The sequence below is a fragment of the Schistocerca serialis genome, chromosome 6 (genome assembly GCF_023864345.2).
Source record: "Schistocerca serialis cubense isolate TAMUIC-IGC-003099 chromosome 6, iqSchSeri2.2, whole genome shotgun sequence".
Classification (NCBI taxonomy): Eukaryota; Metazoa; Arthropoda; class Insecta; order Orthoptera; family Acrididae; genus Schistocerca; species Schistocerca serialis.
In genome coordinates, this window is record NC_064643.1 from 484,854,340 (window position 1) to 484,878,366 (window position 24,027).

Below are 24,027 nucleotides of genomic sequence, written 5' to 3' on the forward strand. Positions count from 1 at the left end.
CAAACAATCTTGTGAGCAGAGATGCCCACGCCCCATGCTGACGTCCGAGATAGGTTTCGTTGAGGCTTTGCACTTGCTGTGCGTGTCGCAAAAATACGTTCCAGATCTAAAAACACTCTGACAGCAAACGTGCAGGTATTGCATGTAACATGCTGCGTGTGCTAAACATAGCTTTGACTCCTCGAAATGGCCATTGGTACATTACCTCTCCATTCCTCATACAATGTCTAGTATACATCCCTGATGTTACTTTCCCGCTAATATACACCAGACTTCAATGTGTGAAGGAGAGCTACAGATGTAGAGCTACGTATCTGTCGGCTGCACCCACGTAAAGATAAACAGCGGGTACAGCTCCGGAGGCTCTAAGAGTTGGGAGGCTGGCGGTCCGTGACGGCCGCTAGGAGCGCGGCAGTCGGCTGGGCAGTAGCCATCAGCCGCTGGGCGGCAGCAGCGTCGCGGAAACCAGTGGCTGCTGCGGCACACTCAGTAGTCGGCGCTCACAGATCCAATGTACGTCTGCACGGAGCCTGTGGAGGGAATGAAGCTGGAGGACGTGTTCTTACAGTTCGCCGGTGAGTAGTTCCGGCGCAGCCCGCATTACCTCTCCCGTCCAGACCCACTTCTCTTCGGAGCGGGTGTTCCTACCTGCTGTCCCTTGGCATATCGGCTCAAAGACTGCGTCCGAGAAGCTGCTTTTTTCTTCTGTGGCTCTCCAGTAATTATGGATATTGGTCGAGCTGCCTAGGAACTGTGAACTGCGCACTAAATATTCACAATTAATTAAGCAATGTTTAATACTAATTTTTTTCGTGTGAATCCTTCTGAGTGTGGGCACTCATTCACAACAGTGCCTCGTGCGAAAGCAGCGGTACCTATTTTGCGCTTTACCATACGTGTCTGTCACCGCCTAACAAAGAGGTTTCCCAGAGGTCCTGCACACTTAACCCATTGCACGTAATTGACACTGCCATTAGTTCCGTCACATTGAATATTGAGTCTTGCTTCCTTTAGTGACTGGTAAACGCTTCTTTATATGTTCGTCGATGTCAGCGTCTACCAAACTACGTTTTACTGTGCTTAAAAACTGTCAAGGACATGGTTTTGTAAAGAGTATGATTCAGAAACTGAGGCGACGGCTTTTGGTACCTATTAAGAAAAAGATACCCAAATATTCCGAGCTACTTAAGCAACCGCAATGCAGATGCTACGCTTTTATAGTACGTCCAGACAAGTTCGTCTGTTAGCGAAATAATACTGTAGTTAGAATTGTTTTGTTAACAGTAATCCTTTTCGTAAAAGGGCTAAACATTGAAATTTCCGGCCATCACGACGTGTCACTGTTAAGAATAAAAGATATTGAGACAAATACGAACTCTGTACATTCTTTTTCTAATACAATTAGTTGAGCTTTTGGCCTACCATATTTTAAACGTTTCTTTTTTATTCATACGCTACAGTTTATATTGTCTAATAATTCCTTACCTCGAAACACTCGGAGATGACATACAGGAGAACATAAAAATGAAGCAGCATATAAGCTCTTACAAAAGTGTTTCGGCACTGCTCGTATAGCAGTGCCCAAGGGCTGCTGCTCAGGGGGGGGGTGGGGGGAAAAAGTATCTTCAAAGAGACCAAACTAGAATTTTTCTTCGAGCATAGCGAAAGAAAGCTACCAAAATTCCGCTAAATCAGTTGCTTTTGCATTTAACGAATAGAAGGGGAAAAATACATGTGTACGAAACCTGGACATTAAATTAATATTTTCAGTGCCCAACATGTCATAACGGACAGAAATACACGTAGTACGCATGAGCACCGTTTTGAAGTAATTTCAGGTAACTAATTTCTTGTAGGAAAAATGGCTTGCCTCGTCTGAGGAGAAAAAAAGTCTCTCAGCAGATTTCCTTAATTCTCTGAAGAGTAAATGCAATCGAACTCCTATTAATCTGCCTTTCTTGTTACTATAAAGAACGGTTTCTTCGGTCGCGCTTGCCTCTGTAAAAAAAAAAAAAAAAAAAAAAAAAAAGCTCTTGGCTAGTGTTTATAAAAAGGCTTCCGATAACGTGTTTGAAAATCAGACGCAACAAGACAGTTACGAAACATCTTGGTTGGAGTTGTTTTTGCCGCCAGTGAGACAGTACTTTCTTTCGCACACTAACGAGTTACAGCGAAAGAAAACGATTTCTAGTAAAGTTATCGTCGCCCTTGTCGGAGTGTGTTGCAATCAAACTTGAACTTCTGTGTGCCGATCATGCTTGTATCCGCCTGAATGAGTCATAGGAAAAAATTTTGATCCGGTACACAAGCAAAAGCACCAGAAGATACATTTCAAACAGGAATATCAAAGAAATGAGGTAAACGCCAATCTTCACGATAGTGTTTTGTCAGAGGGGTCTGAACAAATGTGACCTCAACTCTTTCGAACGTGCCTTATTTCCATAGAGAAGACACCTAAAAATGTTAAGGTTTGTAGGCCAAAATTTTTATTTCATTTGAGAATTCACACTTCCAAAGCATTTTTCATTCATTAAATTGGCAGTCTTGGAATGGATCATTACTGCACTGAACAGGAATGTTTAGGCGTTATTTTGTAATAAAGACTGAGATGTTTCGATGTACAAACGTCCAGCATTGAAACATAAATTCATATCAAACCAATGTAAACTCTGAGGAAACCGTTGTTAGTGACCTACTAACAAGCACCTCCCACCCAATTCGATTGGAGAAATACAGGTACACTTCAAATGTCGATCAAGTGATTGACTTTACAGTGTCTATACATAAACAAATACACTACCGCAAACATTGTTCCTGTCTGGACTTACTTGTTTAAAAAAGTTCCCATTCCCCTGTCCTGATGAGGAAGTTCCGAAGGTTTCCTTTTGTTGTAAGAGAGGTGCCTGCCACCCCCCCCCCCCCCCCCCCCCCCCACTATTTGCAATTGGGACTCCCTGTGCCGCAATACTGGATCGCCTATTCTTTCGCTGAAACGTTCCTGCTCTACCACGGGTCATTACACGATCTGCAAGCCCTATCTGGAGATAACCTTCCCAGTTATCCACTTCGTCTCGATACATATCAATGTTCCACCGTAGTCTATAATTTTTTTCCTCTTTCTTCCCTCCTTAGCTCACATGCTCACACATGACATTCAGCTTCCTTTGCACATATGTGGTTTTAAGGCCTCAGGTGTTCTGCATAGTGTCTCCCACTTACAACGCACACAACGTTCATGCAACCATGTCAAACTGTCAGAAAAGTCCCTCTCTCGGGTGCTGTTCACTCATTCGCACTCTGTCGTTTTGTGCTAGGTTCGTATTAACAGTCTCGTGACCCGTAATGATTCCTTCCAGAAAAGAACGTCCTGCGTTTTTCATTACAGTCATTTGCAGCAATGGTCCAGACGTCGTAGTTTTTGTTCGATGGCCAGTCTGTGTGGGGACAAAAACTTTGCTCTTCCCTCTTCTTCAAAACATTCTGGAGAATCACTTGAACAGACGATCTGAAAAATTAGAGCTAATACAGAGGCTTACCAACAGTCAGTCTTTCCAAGCGCTATTCGCGAGTGAAAGAGAGGAAGGGGGTTAGTTATTGCTACCAGCAGTACCATCCGCCACACATCGTTTGGTGGCTTGCGCCGCATGATATAGATGAGAGATGTTCGGTTTGTTGCTCCTTTGCGATTTGTGACAAAAGAGCATTGACACAAAAGGCCTCACATAGACTTTTCAAGACTATCTGCTCACAGTCGACTGGACGAATGCTCATCTGTTGTTTACAGTTGTTAGTTCAAGCTGCCACTGAAGTTACTGCGATGACGTCACTTGCACACCAGGAACAAAATAAGTCTCGAATCTTCTTAGATGAATAGTGTGTACAGGGCGATGCAGCTGCCCCTTACCTATGGATTTTATGCAACCCGCAACACCTTCAAGTATCTCGTGCAACATTTTCATATTCTTTCGCTCGCTCTGTGCAAACTTAGTCCTCCAGAAAAAATGAACAGGGCCTTTTTGTAGAAAATTTAATGTAGTTAAAGTTTGTGCTGGGATAAGTTTTCACTAGAGACCGTATTTTTCGAATTATTCAAGAAAAACCTAATAAAGTGGCCTTCCAACGCGTTTTTCTTGAATAACTCGAAAACCATTGTCTCTAGCGAAAACGTATACCAGTAAAAAATGTGACTACATTAAAGTATCTATAAAAAGGTCTTGTTCATATTTTTCTGTCATACTAATGGTTTGCACATGGAGTTTGCAAGAATATAACAATCTCGCACATAATTTTTGAAAGCATTGCAGGTTGCATAAAACCTGTCGGGAGGGATAGTTGAATCATCTTATATAAGGCAAGTAGAGAATCAGGTTCTTTCCTATGTGAAATCATAGAGAGTTGACACCTTTAACAGCAGCGCAAAGAAAGAATAGAAACAATTTTTTTAAAAAATACCGACTTTTTCGTAACAGTCCATTAAGTAACAATAACACTCGTCCTGTGTTCGTGAAAGGTATGGGTAATCTTCCCTAAAACCCCTATCTTCCATCTGTATGTCCTGTCGCTCTCGCTCTTACGACTTTACCTCTTTGCTTTGCCTTCCAGATTTTCACCCATCTCTCACGTTTCTTACCATTCATTCGTCTGATTTTCGGAGGAAAAGAGTTTGTGCTGTTCACTGTTGAAAGCAAGCATTTGTGTTGCAGCCTCCACATAAAATTTGCGAATTGAGATATCGAAATTGTAAACATGTAATAGCGTTGAACTGCTCATACAAACTTTGAAGTTTTTGTATTGCTGGCAAGTATGTCTTGAAACTAAACATTCTTTTGTAGTGAAGTACTAAGGAAGCAACCTAAAAAGACTCTGAAACTCTAAAACTTCTGGTACTATAGAACTCACATTCTTGAACGCACATATTCCATCAAGACTCATCTAATATGTAATCATATGTAAATGATTAGCCTTTCTAAGACATGGTTTCCGTTAAACTAACAGCCCACGAAATAATGAGATTTTTCTCTTACAAAATGAGATCGCATCGGATGTATACATGAATAGTTCCACATAGTATGACATTTCTCGCACTGTGTTTATTACGGTAACGCGGTAACGATCTAACAGCTATAATACAAATGAGTTTCATTCTGCATATTATAGAAACAATACATAAGCATGTGTGAAGAATAGCCACTTAACAATGTGGCAGTAATTTATTGTTTAGGAAATAGCACCAAGGCAACACGGTTAAGGCGCAACGCTAAAGCATATCACAATAAGAGTATATCTCAACTTCAGAAGGCACGGAGCACGAGAACAACATGAAAACAATGCGTAGATACCGGGTGACGCCAACGTGTTACACATGCGTAGCTTTCACAATTCAAGATGTAAACGTTGGAAGCGATAAAGGTACCACGAATTCGAAGGACGGTTAATCTTCGATAACATAGATTTTCTGTAATGGACAATAGCGCTTGATAAACCGCGTAAGTATTTTTAAAAAATCCCAGTTAAAATCGTGAAATTGTTTGTCAGTATGATTAAATGGTACTGTTAGTGACTGGAGTTCGATATGCCCTTCACGATACATTCCTCTCAGATAAATCTGAATAACAGTTAACCATGAAAGATCTTGTGTTGTACAAAGATAGGCACGGTTGCGTTACACTCCATAATCACTCACAGTGCGCCGTTCACATAATTGTACAGCTGCCCAGATGTGATATTCCCTAATTTTCGTAATGATACAAGTAGGAAAATTGCAGTAACCCGTTGCATCACTCTGGTGCAGTTATACGCCATACCAATTATTTCCCCATGAAATGTTCCTTCCGAATGACAGGGCGCTGGAAAGACAGTATTGTAACTCACTAAGATTCTTACTACCACAGCTAGTTTCCAAAAACTATCTAGATGGCTTTTATAATGTGTACTCAACGTGTTTTTCACAGGTACAAATGATTCCGGGCAGTTTTCGAATACATAAAATTCATCAACATGGGTGGTTCTAGAGAAGGAACTGACACTGAACGCTGGTTGTAATATATGTCCAGTTTTATACAATTAGGTTGCATCTTTATTGAATTATGTCGTTTCCAACCGTGAGTGAAGTTAAAATATTCGACTCCAAACGACAAAAGACTAGCACAAATTACCAGATTGAGCTCCTTGAAGGAAATGAAAGGAAGGTGATGTTAAGCGTATGAAACAGAAGGATCTCATACAATATGTGTATGAAACAGTAGTACTGCAGGAAGAGTTTGGTCACCCTCTTATATGGAGCTAATTCTGTCACGTAAGAGAACCTGTAGAGTTGGTTCAGTTCTAGCAAAATTCTTGTCTTCTAATGCAGTGTAACAGCACTATCATCGAGAGCTGTTTTGCCTAAAAGTGTGTGAAATAATCGAAACTTGAAGTTACTTATGTTAGCCCTGTGTCTTGTGTGTATCATGTAAACCAATTTAATAGTATTATTTTAGTATCATTCATATGCTGTATGTAGCTAATCAACACAGCGACCACAGACGGTAGGTGACGCACGTTTAAGAAAGCTGGTCTCGTCTTAAGGACAACAGCATTCCCATAGCTGTCCTGTAATCCTAATTCAGGCTTCCTAAATCACATTTAATAGCCACCAGCATGTCACTATTCTTTCCCATGGGTTTCCATAAACACTAGACACCAAACATTACGTATGGTAGCGTGCGCCACACACACACACACACACACACACACACACACACACACACACACACACACACACACACACACACACACACGTATCTCTTTTAAGTTACTTCGAAAATGGCTAATCCGAAGTATTTGTGTTTGGTCAAGGAAAACAGCTGCGACCGTGAATTTGTTTAATGACTTTATCATAGTGGTACTAGCGCTAATACATGCTGCTTGGAATCATGCTGCCTTTCATCTCAGCACAGGTAGAAGCAATTTCGAGATACGAAATCCGAAAAAGTTTTTAAATTTTCACCAGGACAAGCTGGTCTGAAAGGTTAAGATATCCTGCATCCTCATTTTTGAGCTTATATCGAAGAACCGCACTAAAGTCTCAGCGATTTGTTAACAATAACAGCTTCTTTGCCGAATCTGCAGTGTGTCTGTACATACCACCTCGAGGTAACCATTCTACACATGACCAACAATCGATGAGACGTTATGGCCTACCATGGCTTGTACACAGTTTTACCACAGGCAGGCTTCCCGCAAGTGTCTTGTCTTGCCTTTCACGTTGTGCCAGCGTGCTACAACTTGTATTTAATAACAGACGTAACTTGTTTTACTAAAGAAAAATTTAATTTCCTGACTTGATGTATTTGACCTGATAGCGGCCTTGATTTTCGTACACAATAATATCTCTTCAATTAATATGAAACGCCAATTCACAAATCCTACATCTAATGATATTTTGAAGTGATTCCTCCAAACCATTCAAAGATTGTCGAACCATCATTGCAAAAATCTCGGAAACAAGGCATTACGTACAATTCAGACGGCATGTTCAGTGAAATAAGATACCTGGTACTGAAGAACATTTTTACCCCTTCACAGTTCAATTAGCATTGAGATACGAAAATAAAAGGTTTTAAGGTAATATAAGTATGGCGACGCAAAGTTTGCACTGTCAGTGTGTTTCTTGTTGTCCTATGACGTCAGTGCTGACTAAACATTAGTGACAGAAACCACAGCTACGTAACGTTTCCCTTCTCCGTGCATCGTCTAAAACTTCAAGCATTCGCTTACTTAATCTCTTTTACTCTCTCTCTCTCTCTCTCTCTCTCTCTCTCTCTCTCTCTCTCTCTCTCTCTCTCTCTCTCTCTCGTCTCCCTGTGTTTTTTTTTATGGTGAAGAGATAGAGAATGAAACCGAAACTGCTTTATACCGTTGAAGTACTACACTGTGTCAGTAACATGGTGTCTACTTGGGATCAGATTTGAGTTTCACCGAATGCTGCGTAACTGTACTATTCGTAGCAGACGTAAGTTATCGGTGTATACTATACAGCGACGAGATGTACTGTGACTATCGTTGTTAAGACATCTTTCTTGTTCCAGACATATTAACAGGCAGGACGATTGTGTATTCTGGTTTTTATGGTCTCGCTGAAAACGATAGCTGCAGATGGCACTAAAAAAGGAAAGAGCAGGGGAGAGAATGTGAAAGGCATAGCATCAGCTGAATAGACTAATGAATTGGTTGACACACACAATAAGAAAGTACCGAAAGCGCAGATAACGTCGGGATTTCGCACTGTAGCGTGCCGCGAGTATTACTTTCGGCCGTCCGAGTTACTGATACTAGGCTTAGCATGAGGCGCTACCACAGTCTCCATCTCATATTATGGGAACGCAAGAAGGACATACAGCGTGAATTTAATGGCAGATGACATAGCTCAGACGCGGAAAAATGCTACTAAATTTCAGTGCGACTTCAATACACATATTACGGAACTTGTCAAATGCTGTACTGTCTTTACGAAGACGAAAACCAAAATCTGTTTGAGCAGTTCATTGACAAACGAAAACTCGTAGTAAACGAAGTTATTAAAGTGACATTGTAGTATTTAAAGCTAATTAGAGAAAAAGAATGCTTCCAAAATACTCTCCTGAACTACGCTAAATACTGCACAGGGCAGATTGACGTTAAAGATCATCACAACATAGTGATCAGTATTTCACTGTAAAAGAGTACAAGGACAGTGTTTCAAAAGGAAGCCCTCTCGTTTGCTAAAAATCCAACCCGGCTGTATTCAGAAAAAATTCGAAACTAAATGAAACGTTTGTTAATTTTTTACGATTTTGTTGTATCATGTTAATATTACACAAGACTTTCACACCCAATTGTTCAGTTAATTATCACACAGGCACCGTGTCGCCATTTATAACCAACATTTGAGCCACACCTCGTGGGTTGTCCTTTGTTCTCTCATATCAAATCTCAAGAGCCAGCTTTCCGAGAAGAAGCAACGGATATCCCTCAAAATCTGCGTATATATCCTACAAATATTTTGCACATACAATTAGCCAAATAAAAACTCGCATAGAGACGCACAAACACTGTCAGCCTTCCCACGCTACATTAGAGGATGTAACGGTAAGAAACCTCAATACACTCTCAAAAAATAGTGTTTTCCGCTGCGCACTTCACTTAGTCTCAGCGTATATATGGAGATCATTTAAATGATGCCGGAAGCTGTTTACTGCCAATAGAAAAGCTGTCAGAGTATGTCTAAATACGGTGACACACTTCAAAATATTTCCCTACGTGACACGTAACAGCAGTGCTAGGATCATAACGACGAGATAAGATAAGAAACGTAGGGAAATCACCTTATCTCATTTAATTTGCATGTTCCGTTGGAGTGGAAAACAAAGAAGTGTCCTCGACACCTTCATAGATTGTCGAACTGGTAAATTATTATGTAGCTTCACTTAATTATTTGATATTGAGTGTACGGACAGTTCAAACGGAAGACGAGTTTTTTCATAAAAACTTGGATGAGGTAGATAACGTGTCAACAAGAATAATTTCCGAGCCCCCTCAAGATATCAACACAAGATTTTCGACAAGAGACAGTATGGAGGGGGGCGAGTTGTTTTCTGTACCGTAAATCCTTGAACTCCATAACGTTCTGCGACGCTGCTGGGCCTGTGCTCTTGTTTCTTTTCATTACAATGTTTTTACGACATTGTATGCTTTAGAAAAGAGAAGATAAGTGACACTGAGTGTGTTATAATACACAACAAGATCATACTGCACCACCTGCGTATCTGCAAACGCGTTTGAGCTTAGATTCACGGAGAACAGGGAATGAAAGAAAGAGCTTTATGAGACTAAAACAAGTTACTTTACTCCGAAATAAAAATTAAACGGTAACTAAAATAGAAGCAGTCTTTTCGGTAGTGTTCATCTGTGAAATAAGTCTACTGCTGGGTAACATTCAGTATCTTGTTTCTTCCTTCGTTATTGGAAGATGTTCACGATGGGACCGTTGTGCGCTTGAAACACAACCCATCGTCGAAATGCGATAGTGATGACAGCCGTGTTACATCCTTAGATGGTAACGGCCCAAAATACAACTCACCTTCCTGTTGAATCCATGGCACTACACCCCTGAGGGGTGTATTGGTATCTCTCTGTCTAACACTGTTCTTTGATGATAATCAGTTTTAGGAAAATCTTGCACTCGTCGTTGAAGGGAACCCAGCACCTTTTCCTCTGCGTACCACGCTGATGAACGGTTTGCACCGTTGGTCGTAATGGGCGACTAGAGGCCAAATTGATCGTGTCAAGACGGTTGCGCCAGGTCTGCGTCGACACAACTTTCCCAATTGCCTCCAGAAAGACAGCGCACTTTCCGTCGCATTCACCTCGGGACAGCTACGAACTGTGATTTCAGTAGCTGTTGTAGCTGACCACTAATGCGGCGGACAGCTTCTCCCTCTCCTAGCCGTAAAACGGCAATTCGCTCGTAGTCTGTGGTTTAAATGACCGTTCGAGGGATGCTGACAGACTGGACAGTGTATTATGAAATTTCTGCCGTTTCCGCTGTGGGGCCTAATGAACGAAATACGAAAGTAAAGAATATCAGAACGTCTGTGTCAGTGTGTTGAACAGTTTCTGGGAAACCGAACTCAGCATTTCATTCTCGATGAAAGCTATCTTCAGATGTACAAACAAATTTAGGCATACCCCTGGCCGATAACGTCCGAAGTTACATGAGGTTCTTCGCCGACGACGATGTTGTATACAGAGAAGACGCAACTCTAGAAAAAATGCAGCGAAATGCAGGAAGATTTGTAGAGGATCGACGCTAGGTGCAGTTGATAGCGTAAACAAATGTAAATTGCGCACCAGTAGTCGGACCCATTATAAAATAACACGATTGAAGAACGATCACTAGAAGCAGTCACACCTAAAAAAATCTAAGGATATGCGTATGGAGCTGTTTAAAGTGGAACGATCTCATACTAATCTCAGGTAAGGCAGATGCGACTCAGGGAAAAGGAGATAGCTGACAAAGTCTCTCGTTAGACTAATAGAACAGTGCTCGTCACTGTGCGAACTATACCAAACAGGATTATTTGAGGAAATGTAGAAGATCCAAAGAAGAGCAGTGAGTTTCGTTTCCGATTCATTTAATAAGCCTGAAAACGTCAAGGAGATCCTCAGCCACCTCCAGTGGCAGGTGCTGAACGAGACACGTTCTGCGTCATGGTGGGGGTTTGGTTTTAGGGGCGTGTTTCTCCCTGAGGTGATACGATACGCGAAGCGACTCGTGATAGATAACAGAAGCAACCCGCATTGGTGGAGGGATAAGAAACGTAGCTGAAGCGACTTAACTGGTTCACACTGGAACGATAGCGATACAAAACCAATACGATTGTGTAATATCACTAGGTGATACACAGAGAAATGGAATTTCAAGTATCTGATGTTCCTTCAAAAAAACTTTCGTTATGCAACTGAATCAATGCTACGAGTATATCCATCGCTGTAGTTATTCAGTAGTTCTTGTATTAAAAATTAAAAACCACTGTTTTGGAATTCTCGCGTATACTCCATTACGCAATCTTTCTCATTTTATTTGAAGAAACTATTCGATAAAATTAATTTTTTTTGCATCTTATAGTCTGATATCACAGCTAATAGTTTCTTTTCTGTTCACTATTGCCCCTAGTTGCTGTCATACTTCGAACTTAAGTAAAACATAGGCATATTTTGAAAATTTTGCAATATAAGATGCAATTACTGACCAGTTTACGAATGGTGCATTTTAGGTATACATTGCTGTGTACTAAATGTAGCTAATATATCGAAATTGTTATTAATACTGGAAGGAGAGCGATACTTCTTTTGCCGGCCGCGGTGGTCTAGCGGTTCTAGGCGCTCAGTCCGGAGCCGCGCGACTGCTACGGTCGCAGGTTCGAATCCTGCCTCGGGCATGGATGTTTGTGATGTCCTTAGGTTAGTTAAGTTTAAGTAGTTCTAAGTTCTAGGGGCTGATGATCACACATGTTAAGTCCCATAGTGCTCAGAGCCATTTGAACCATTTTTGATACTTCTTTCCAGTCTCAAGTAATTACCTGACACATTTGGAAGTTGTGACGAGACTGGCAGCGACGTGCCACAGCCGAGGCTATTGCCTCTTGTTGTGTCTTGTTGCCCATTGCATGGCTCCTGTGGGAACACACGTGTCGCACTGACAACGGTAGTGTTGCGCGACCCCAATTGCAGCGTGCCGTAGTGCATATTGTATCGCCTCACTGAGAACCATACCTTAGAGTTCACACACATGCGTTCTTACAAGGGAACCTCCCCATCGCACCCCCCTCAGATTTATTTATAAGTTGGCACCACAGTGGATAGGCCTTGAAAAACTAAACACAGATCAATTGAGAAAACAGGAAGAAGTTGTGTCGAACTGTCAAAAAATAAGCAAAATATACAAACTGAGTAGTTAATGGGAAGATATGCAACACCAAGGAGACCGGGAACGCGGGAGCGCTGTGGTATCGTGGTAACGTGAGCAGCTGCGGAACGAAAGGTCCTTGGTTCAAATCTTCCATCGAGTGAAAAGTTTAATTTTTTTATTTTCAGTTTATGTGACAAACTCGTATGTTTCCATCACTTTTTTGGGAGTGATTATCATATCCACAAGAAAACCTAAATCGGGCAAGGTAGAAGAATCTTTTTACCCATTCGCCAAGTGTACAAGTTAGGTGGGTCGACAACATATTCCTGTCATGTGACGCACATGCCGTCACCAGTGTCGTATAGAATATATCAGATCTGTTTTCCTGTAGAGGAATCGGTTGACCTATGACCTTGCGATCAAATGTTTTCGGTTCCCATTGGAGAGGCACGTACTACTAATCGTACTACGTACTACTAATCGCACGGTTTTGCGATGCGGTCGCAAAACACAGACACTAAACTTATTACAGTGAACAGAGACGTCAATGAACGAACGGACAGATAATAACTATGCAAAAATAAAGTAAAATTTTCACTCCAGGGAAGACTTGAACCAAGGACCTCTCGATCTGCAGCTGCTCACGCTACCACGGGACCACGGCGCTCCTGAGCTTTGTGTCAGTGATGTTGCGTATGTGGCCCGTAGACTATTCAGTTTGTATATTTTGCTTATTTTTTTACAGTTCCACACAACTTCTTCCTGTTTCTTCAATTGATCTGTGTTCAGTTTATGAAGGCCTATCCACTGTGCCAACTTACAACTAAATCTGAGGGGGGTGCGATGGGGAGGTTCCCTTGTTAGAAGAATCAACCAATATATTGGTCCCTCCCCTATACCTCTCGAAAGACGTCGATGGTAAAATTAGCTCCAAGCTGACATGGAGACTTACCATTAATCATTCTTTCCCGGAACCATTCACACTTGGAACTGGAAATGGGAAAATTGACAGTGGTACACAATGTATCCTCCACAGCATGCAGCGAGGTGGCTTGCGGAGTGTAGCTGGAGATGCACGCAATCTATAATGTCTCGTACAGTATTGGCGATGCAGCGCACACTACTAAACTGCATTGGAAATGCAGTTTTACCTTGACCTCCATTACACAATTGTCTGCGCATAGCTATAAACTAAAGTCAAAGGAATCTTGCAAATGAGATTCTAGATTTAAAAAAATACAAACTACGCTGGTCGTGTGGACGGTGCAAAAGTTTTTCGAGTGGTTTGGTTTGCATTCACTGTATGCGTTGAAAGAAACAGGGAATTACTAGATATCCAGACCATTCCCGCCTGCACAGCGTAATTTCCCCTATTTTGCAACGAGAAAACAGTTTTCCCGGCGGAACGCGCACAAGGCTGCAACGCATAGTTTACACAATATAGCAAGTTTCTATATCTTGTGAAAATTCCTACTGCATACCATAAAGCCATTACATCACTTTACTTCTCTTCCCTGAGGCATCAAATGATCGTAAATCCATTGCTTCTATCATATTTGCTTTATTATCGCAGGTCAACAACTTGTACTAGGCGACATTGCCTTTGGCTACTGATGCGTAGATTGTACTCGTACTCTCCATTCGTTTATGGTGACAGAATGACTATCGTGCATTTAGGAGTAGTGGAAAGCTACATGAGGTCAAATGAGAAGCCGCTAGAGAAAATAAGAACCGGAACAGTCGGAAACCACTGACCCGAAGACATAGCGGAAGCCTTTCAGAAGACCAGAAGCCACACAATCATATTTATCAGTTTAAAAACTTAACGATTATCAGTTATGGATCAGATACTTGGCCTTGCCACTGTACTCCTTCTCTTAAATTTCACTCGAATGCAGTCGAGAACTGTACGTAGTTACATAATACCTTCACTAGTCTAAACCTGTATTTCAACGTCAATGGAACTTGAATTTTTTGGTATTAAATAGCGTATCTGATTCGTAGCGTGCAGAATGTGGCTTTGATAGCGTTCAGTTCGCTAATGAAAAGTATGTCACTCAGGGTTGTTGATATTCCACGTATTCTATTTTTGTCGTTTCAGGCTGTGAAATGTAGTTATTGCAGAGTCTTTTTTATATGCCAATTAATCGTCTACAACTTCTTAACCAGTTCGAGATAAACGAGACAGGAGGGATAAAAAACTTACATACTTCTGCGACGAAAAAGAATTGTCCAAATACCACTCATGATGTCATGCAATAATTTTTTCCGTGAAGTGTCTTGGTAATACTGCTTTCCTCAATAAGTTATAAAAAAGACGCCGCTATAGCCACATTCTACAATCTAATACGACAAAATAGAATCTCTCTCTCTCTCTCTCTCTCTCTCTCTCTCTCTCTCTCTCTCGGGAGGGGGGGGTGCGCACCCCCCCCCCCCTCCCCCCAAACTCTTGGTTGTCAGAGAAAAGAAAGATATAAAGACATAAACAATAGAACACTATTCGGTTTGTAGCAAAATTTGGCTTCATCAGGTTTGTGGATCCTTTCATGGCATATGGATGGGCAGTTCAAGAATCCGGGAAGTATACCTACTTCACAGGAATGCCGTTAAACTACGTTATCAAACTGTGTCGTTGAATTAGTCTTCGTGTAGCTGTTGCTACCAGAGAACGAAAGATAGTACATTATGATTAACACAAATATAATTAGTAAAGAATTAGTGATTGCCAGATTCGTAAGGATTGTTTACTTTCCCACTCGGACATATTTTCAAGGAACACTTTTCAAACCCTTTGTGTATAAAATGTAACACGCGTTGCTTCAAACATCCCTATTAATGTTGCAGAGATCTATTATCGAATCCAGCATACTGCACCTTCGGTGTATGAGATTAAAAGCATACACAGTGCATAGTTTGTCAACCGAAACACTCGTTATACCGACTTTTATTCCACAGTCGTATTAACTCCAGCACTGTTCGCTATAGGGTTGGTAAGTATTCTGAGTGGAAACAACGTTAAAAATTTACTTCTTTATCTGAAATGCACTCTTGAAATACATAATAAAAGAACAGAAATAATGTATATTCATGGGTTTCGGTACCTTGTCTCTCAAAAGAAAACGTTAGATTCGAAAGGCACAACAGAAAGCATTCGAATATTTTTTTGTGAACTGGAAAATGAGATCGTTGATTGTATATACATATAGGACCTGGTTGTTGTTAAGAACTGCTTTTTAGGGTAGAGATGCAGTGTTTGCGTCCAGAAGCAGTAATGGCTTCCTAAGACCCAGTATGTCGCGTAAAAGGCTCACGGCAAAATGCTGGTGACGTCACAAACATGAGAAGGATGTCGTGCTCGTTCTGTCATCGGCATTCCGGGCAGCGATCTTGAGGGCAGTAGACGATAACCCCGTGGCACATGACGAAACTTACGGCGGCCCCTGGTGCAGCGTGCTGTTGCTGTTCTCTGCGTCTCGTTCCTAGCAGAACTGTCTTAGCCGAGGCATGAATACAGGATCAAGAGAACAGGTTCTGCAGAAACGCAGACAAGACTGTTATTCTCTAGAAATAATGTTGTCAGTAACTTCACACAATGTTTATGTTACGGTTTTTTTTTCCTCTGTCAATAAGGAGGTATTGGATGACAAACAGAAATTAGACTACACTATCAAATTCTAAGAGGCCAAGGAATTTTGATTACAGATATCTCAGTGTAAACACAATTATGTTCTAAAGTTTCACTGCTGGATATGATAAAACAGATTTTTTTTTTCAAGCACTGTTTGTCAGGAAAACGAGATACCTTGCTGTAGTACTTTGGCTGCTTCAATCGAATTAAAGTAGTATGTCACTGTCCGACGTCTCTGTATTTCAATACATTACTGTGGCAAGACTGCTGTGGACAATGTCTCAGGTATACCATCAACAAATTCACAGAATAATTTTATTTTCACTTACATAAAATGCTACGTGCTCGTTCGCGTTGCGTATAAGTTTCAAACTTTGTAGGTGCTCTCCACGGAGCAGAAGATGCCGGTTTCGGTTTTCTTAAGTGGTCACTGTGCATGAGCAAGGCAGGGTTAACTCCACCTAAAGGCAATGCTCCCTGCAGATCTAAAGCTGGGTGTAAAATCTCTTCATACCTTCTCTTAAAATGGCAAAAAGTGTGCTCATAGTGCTTAATACAGTGGACGAAAGGTCTACAGAGAAAGTCATTTTTGTATTTGTTTGATTGTGATCTCGTATTTCCTTCAGATAATGAAACTCTGTAAGAGAGTACTCTGGATTGCCAAGGAACATTATAAGCAGAAATACTTTCGATAGTGGTGTGAATACTTGAAGAACGCCTCGTTTACTCCATTACAATCAAATACAATAAGGTCTCCCTTCTTTGGCAGCGATTGTTTCATACGCTGGAGCAACTATGGCGCCAGCTGTGGCATAGTCCGTACTGTCGAAAAAAATGAGATATTTGCCCAGTTTTGAGTGGCCACAAACAATTCACGTGCGAGATACAATTTACAAGAGGTCGTTACCGCATTTCGCAGCCCATCCCTTGCATTATACAGAGGATTCTTCGGGAATCATGAGGAACGACTATTCAGTACCACCTCGAAAGGTAAACAGAGATATCTGCGTCACGAGTTACCGAAATAGCGAGAATAGGACGCCAGTTCGCCACTACAAGAATCGAATAAATTATTGATTCTAAGAAGTAATCTTCGTTAAAAGTCTAACTTCTGATGGTTCTCTAAATCGCATAAATCGATTTGAAAAAGTGTGAACGCATAACAACTAATTATAAATAATAATGGTCACACTTACAGTTTTCAAGTACAGTGTGGGCAGAAGTCTGTTGCCAGGACAGTAGGCATTAAGGTGCTGTTTCGCACTTGATTTTGACACAATGAATGGCGCACGTCAAAGAACATAACTCCCCTTCTTACTGGGAATACCTTGCGCTGTTTGACAACAGCTATGCGTGATCATCCTGCTTATGAAGTGAACATGCATTTGGAAGAGTTTTGTTGAGTGTTTCGCACCGTGATTTCTAACGAAAAGAAGTTCATAGAGACTAGATGCTTATTCTGGAAGCCAGTCTGAAAAATATCGTAAAAATAGTGTATTAGATCTAAAAGCCGTCTGCCTAAATGATTTGCAATCTAATAAATGGAAAAGCTTGAAATAATCATCTTAGAAACTCCTACTGCATTTTTCCTGTGTTGAAAAATTGTGAATAGTGTGAATAATTACTCGATGGACATTTGAGGGACATTATAAAAGTTTCCGTTCAAAGGCCGTGCAGTTCAGAATCGGTATGCCAATCAAGCAAAATCGCCGTGAGCAGTGAGGTAATCCTACCGACACACTACACTGATGATACCAGTTTGGTAAAACTCCGTATCCAGCTGTGTTACGAAGTCCATAAAGTCTACTGCACATCCTCGTCCGATAGGAATCGTCGACCCTTCAAGGCCTTTTTTTAAGGGGCCGAAGGTGTGGTAATCGCATAGATACCGTTCCCCAGTAACAGAGGCACCAGTAACTTGAAATCAATAAGCAATGGCATCCTGTAATTAAAGCGCATGGTCAGCATCGCCTTTCCAGCTGGCTCTTGAACTTCTTGGGGCGAGAGGAGGTTGGATAACACCGCTGCTTCATACACGTTCTTCATACTCCGATGGATGTCTACCAGTCTTTATCCTTCGGCATCCAAGAAAAGAATAACAGCACGTTTGGTACTGCTTGGACGCTTTCGGTAATAATGTCGCCGTAGTTTACGTTTCCACATTTACCGCACGCACGTCGGAAATACACGCATGATAAACTAATGCCTTGTCTACACGTCAGTGCTTGTATACCCGTCGGAGTCGCGCTACGTTGCGTATACGCTGCAGTACCGTCCTCAAACGTAAACTTTTTCATCGCCCCTTATGATAAAACTGACCTGAAAAAAAAGTATTTAGTGCTCCATAAGATGGGCAAGCCAGCTTACATCATCAACCTCAGGTGCATATGATGAGAGTTGAGTTGTCCATCTCACGGTGCACGAAATTTTTTTCCACGTCAGTTTTATTTTGCCTACCTGTACAACCCACGAAACACAGCAAGGGATGCACAACATAGCAAAAAAACGGTACTGTTGCTCTCGGGATAAGTGTAAAAGACAGTTGCTCTTCGAGCAAAGAAACATAATATCGCCTACTTTGCAGACGGCACATTCTAGTTCCATAAAATGCAGAAAAGCAAGACTGCTCAAATAATTCAGTGTTTAAAATCGATACAGTTTCAGGCAACAAAGTAGAATTCACAGATTTTTGTTTTTACGTCTAAAATAAAGAACCGACCAAACGTTCGTATGTTTTACGGAGGTAAAACGAGAGCCACCGAAGATATCTCTAATGCGTCGATACATGTCGGGGAAAAGAAAAAAAGCACCGTGTTTTGCGGAAGGCGGAGTTTTTAAAATCAGTTAAAACCAATAGTGCCAATGAATTTAGTGGTTTGATTCTGATTAGCGCGTTGTCCACAATATATCAAGATGTTTACAATACAAGAATAACGTGAGAAGCATATGCGCTAATACTGACAATATCATTTTAGTTGTAAATCTGAAAATAATGCCGTGAAACAATTTTATTACCCAAGAAATGTAATTTTGTAATCATTGTTAGTACCTCAAGTTTGGATTTGAATAATCGGTTTTAAGATGAAGAAGCGTTGTTGCCGTCCTTTTTAGCTCTGCAGAAAATGCATTATAAGTAATCAATCTTGTTTATATTTTCCATGAAGAATACTAAACTTTCACAGTAGTATTGGATTGTAAAGATATCGACCGAGCGGATACTACAGTGAACCTGGATTCATTGCACACTTTCAGGCAATTCTGACGCATGCACCTTTGTTTTCGAGCGTCTGCACTAACGCACGGGGAATGAGGCATCGCGTGGTCGCACCTTAAATATGTGGAGCTGTGGCGTCGGTTGTCTTCCCAGCCCAGCGCTACGTAGACAATTCCCTGCCTGCTGCCGCGCTCCTAGCAACGGTTCTCCAAATACTAGCCTTATCTGCTGCGTTGCCGCTCCTACCGTCCGACTTCCCTCCAGACAAAAGAGGAAAACTAGCTACACGATGAAAGCAATATTTAATTTCCTTTAGTTAAGATAAGAAAATTATTCTTATTGTGACCGGCGGAGATGCGATATGTCGCTACTCGGCTGCATGTCGAAGGCGATTTCATTCGGACATTATTAGGACAACTATCAGAGCCGCAGATAAGATTTATAGACAAATATTGACTGCTGCCTGAGTTGGGAAACCACCCGGAAGTTAGCGCGTTTTCGGTGCGAGTACACCGTGTTGTTGCTGTTATTATATTACTCTATCCTGCTGTATAACTCTCTTCATCTACGAATTACTACTGCAACCTACATCCTTCTGAATGCATTTACTATATTCAGCTCTGGATCTCCCGCTACGATTTTCACCCTCACACTTCCCTCCAGTACTAAATTGGTGATCCCTTGATAGCTCAGGATATGGCCTGTCAACTCAGCTCCCCAGTTCTATTATCTCCTCATTAGTTACCCAATCTAACCATCTAATCTTCAGCATTCATCTGTAGCACCACATTTCAGAAGCTTCTACTCTCTTCTTGTCTAAACTCATTATCATCCACGATTTACTTCCACACATGGCTACAGCCTAGGCAAATACCTTCAGAAAAGGCTTCCTAACACGTAAATCACTATTCGATGTTGACAAATTTCTCTTTTTCAAAAACGCTTTTCTTGTCATTGCGTCTACATTTTATATTGAAACATCCCCTTTGAACAATTATACATGACTGTGCTTAAACTGACACACAATATTTTTAGCGCAACGCAATCTGACCTTCAGTAATCGCTACAAAGAATGGCCCTGACTAACATTAACCTATACCTTTCACAAATCACTTACCTCACAAAAATCTCCGTTACTCGAACTACTGCAATACAGCGAGCGCCACTACTGCCAGATACCGAGCGAGGTGGCGCAGTGGTTAGACACTGGACTCGTATTCGGGAGGACGACGGTTCAATCCCGCGTCCGGCCATCCCGCGTCCGGCCATCCCGATTTAGGTTTTCCGTGATTTCCCTAAATCGCTCCAGGCAAATGCCGGGATGGTTCCTTTCAAAGGGCACGGCCGACTTCCTTCCCTGTCCTTCCCTAATCCGATGAGACCGATGACCTCACTGTCTGGTCTCCTTCCCCAGAACAACCACCAACCACTACTGCCAGCTAAATAAAAGATTCAAACTACTGAAGGCACTAACTACTGATAGGCATAGTTAGCAAATGAAAGATTTTGACAAAGAACAAACAATGTATTTACCTTAATAGTGTTGAAAAGTCATATACATAGCAGTTCATGACATCGAGTCTTACAAATTTCAAAACTCCGCCATCTCCCTCCCCACATCCACCACTGCTGGCGGCTCACCTCCAACTGCGCAACGCTACGCGCTGTTAACAGCCAACTGCCCAACACTACAATAGCCAACAACAATGCAAACCAGCCACAGACTGCATACAGCACAGCCAGTGATTTTCATACAGAGCGCTATGTGGCGTTACCAATAAAAAAAAGCTATACAGTCTTACAATATCCGCTCTATTTCACCTGTCAGCTATTGTACTGGCCAAATAAGAAGACGCATCTAATACTTTTTGTGTCTCACTTCGTAATCTAACTCCCTCAGTATCGCCTGATTTAATTCCACTACATTTCACTACTCGTGTTTTGCTTTTATTGATGTTCATCGTACACTTTCTTTCTAACACACAGTCAGCTGCACTTCAAAGACCTCTGTTGTCTCTGGCAGAATTACAATGTCGTAGGTAAATCCCTAAGATTTTAATTCCTTCTCCAAATTTTTCATTGGTTTTCTTTACTGCTCACTCAGTGCACAGACTGAACAACATCGGGGTAGGCAACAACCCCTTCTCACTCCCTTCTCAACCAGTGCTTTCATTTCATATCCTTAATCTTTTGTAACTGTCGTCTGGTTCCTGTACAATTTGTAAATAAATTTTCGCCCCCTGTAATTTACTCCTGCTACCTTCAGAACTTCGAAGTGTATATTCCAGTCAACATAGTCACAAATTTTTTCCAAATCTACAACTGATACAGCCGTAGGTTTGTTTCTCCTTAACTTATATTCTAAGAGAAGTTGTAGGGGTAGTATCGACTGGCGTATTCCTGCACTTCTTCCCAATCCAAACTGATCTTCCCCGAGTTGGCTTTAACCATTCTTTCGTAAATTATTCGAGTTAATATTTTGCAGCTTTGACTTAATAAACTTGTAGTGCAGTAATATTCACAGATGTCAGCACCTGCTTTCTTTGGAACTGGGCTTACAACATTCTTTTTAATGTTTGGAGGTATTTGGCCCAACTTATCTTGCACACCAACTGGAGTAGCTACATCATGGCTGGCTCTCCCGAAGATATCTGTACTTCTGACGGAATGTCATTTATTCCATTGCCCTTGTTTCGACTGAAATCTTTCAGTGCTCTGTCAAATGCTTCTCACAATAATATAACTCCCATCTCATGTTCACCTACACTGCGCAATAGTAATGAAGTATCATTATTTCGAAACCTCGTAATTGTTTCCCATTGCGACGCGTAAGTTATAAACTTGGCTCAAAGGCACCTACATCCTTCCTCTGTAACAGTGCAAAAGCGAGGCGCCTTGCGATGCCACCTTCTGGCTCGCCGACACTTCAAAGTGTCGACACGAAAAAATGCTACACCTTTTCATCTGAAGTGTAAGGTGGATTAACGGTGTCACATTGTCACCAAATTGCGCCACAATTCCGCGAAGCGGAGGGTAATGACACACCCTCTAACCCACGTTTCACCCTTTCTTTTGAAGCCTCTATGATGGAAACTAGTACAGCGACATCTGCCTTAAAATCACGCAGTTTCGTCTACATCTACATAGATAATCGGCAAGCCACCGTACGGTACGTGCTGGACGGTACCCTGTACTACTGCTAGTCATTTCCATTTCTGTTCCACTCGCAAACACAGGTGAACCGCTCTTTCAGAAAATACTTCCAATAAACAGAAGTCAACCATTCACCTTCCCTACCACAGTTCTCAGATGATCGTTTCATTTCATATCGCTTTGCAACGTTACGTCCAGATATTTAAACGCCTTGACTGTGTAAAGCAGAGCACTAGTAGTACTGTATCCGAACATTAAAGGTTTGATCTCCCTACTCATCCGCATTAACCTACATTTTTCCACGTTTAGGGCTGGCTGTCAATCACCACACCAACTGGAAATTTTGTTTAAGTCGTCCTACAGTCACTCAACTTCGACAACTACCCTACACCACGGCATCATCAGCAAACAACCGCACTTGTTACGCACGCTGTCCACCGAGTCTATTTTTGTATGCAGAGGAAAACAGCGGTCCTATCACACTTCGCTGGGGGCACTCCTGACGATACCCTTGTCTTCGATGAACACTCACCGTCGGTGGCAACATACTGGGTTCGGTTATTTAAGAAGTCTTCGAGCCACTTACATATCTATGAACTCATTCCATATGCTTGTATCATCGTTAACGGTCTGAAGTGGGGCACCGTGTCAAATGTTTCCGGAAATCTAGAAATATGGAATCTTCCTGTTGCTTTCATCCACAGTTGTCAGTATATCATGTGAAGAAAGGGCAAGCTGAGTTTCGCACGAACGATGCCTTCTAAAACCATGCTGATTCTCAGTCTCGAGAATGTTTATTGTATTCGAACTGAGAATATGTTCAAGGATTCTGTAGCAAACAGACCCTGATCTATAATTTTGCGGCTCCGTTCTTCTACCCTTCACATATACTGGAGTCACCTGCTCCTTTTTCCAGTCGCTTGGGACTTTGTGCTGGGCGAGAGATTGGCGATAAATGCAAGCTAGGTAAGGGGCCAATGCCGTAAAGTACTCTTTGTAAAATCTAACTGGGATTCCATCGGCACCTGGTGATTTATTTGCTTTCAAATCTTCAAGTGGCTCTGAGCACTACAGGACTTAACTTCTGAGGTCATCAGTCCCCTAGAACTTAGAACTACTTAAACCTAACTAACCTAAGGACATCACACACATCCATGCCCGAGGCAGGATTCGAACCTGCGACCGTAGCGGTCGCGCGGTTCCAGACTGTAGCGCCTAGAACCTCAAGGCCACTCCGGCCGGCTTCAAATCTTCCAGTTCTTTCTTTACTCTAGGGATGCTTATTATTATGTCGTCCATAAGAGTGTCTGTCCGATGGTCAAATGTTTGTACGATTCTCCAGTGTAAACGATTTCTTGCACGTGAAATTTAAAACTTCAGCTTTCAATTTACTGTCTTCTACTGCAACACCACACTAATCAACAAGGGACTGAAGGAAAGTCTTAGACCCGTTTAGCAAATTCATCGGGTTCTCTGCAAGATCTTTTTGCTAAGATGTTACTGTGGTAGTTGGTGTAAGCTTCGCGCAAAGATCTTCTCACAGGCGCACGAATCTCTCTACTAGCCTTCGCTTATGCATTCGTTTTTGAACCGAGAATGTAC

At 41.7% G+C, this 24,027-nt stretch overlaps 1 protein-coding gene across 4 annotated transcripts in view; it reads left to right on the plus strand.

The window, feature by feature from the left end:
* Window positions 1-438: 438 nt before the first annotated feature.
* LOC126483732 (hepatocyte nuclear factor 4-gamma) overlaps window positions 439-24,027 on the plus strand; it is a 220,339-nt gene continuing 196,750 nt past the window's right edge. For 3 of the 4 annotated variants that reach the window (XM_050106840.1, XM_050106841.1, XM_050106842.1), the window contains exon 1: window positions 469-575. In XM_050106840.1, the coding sequence (XP_049962797.1) occupies window positions 512-575 (64 nt within the window). In that variant the 5' untranslated portion in view covers window positions 469-511. Of the gene's footprint in view, window positions 576-24,027 lie in introns of all 4 variants that reach the window. The other variant, XM_050106845.1, reaches the window with a different exon arrangement.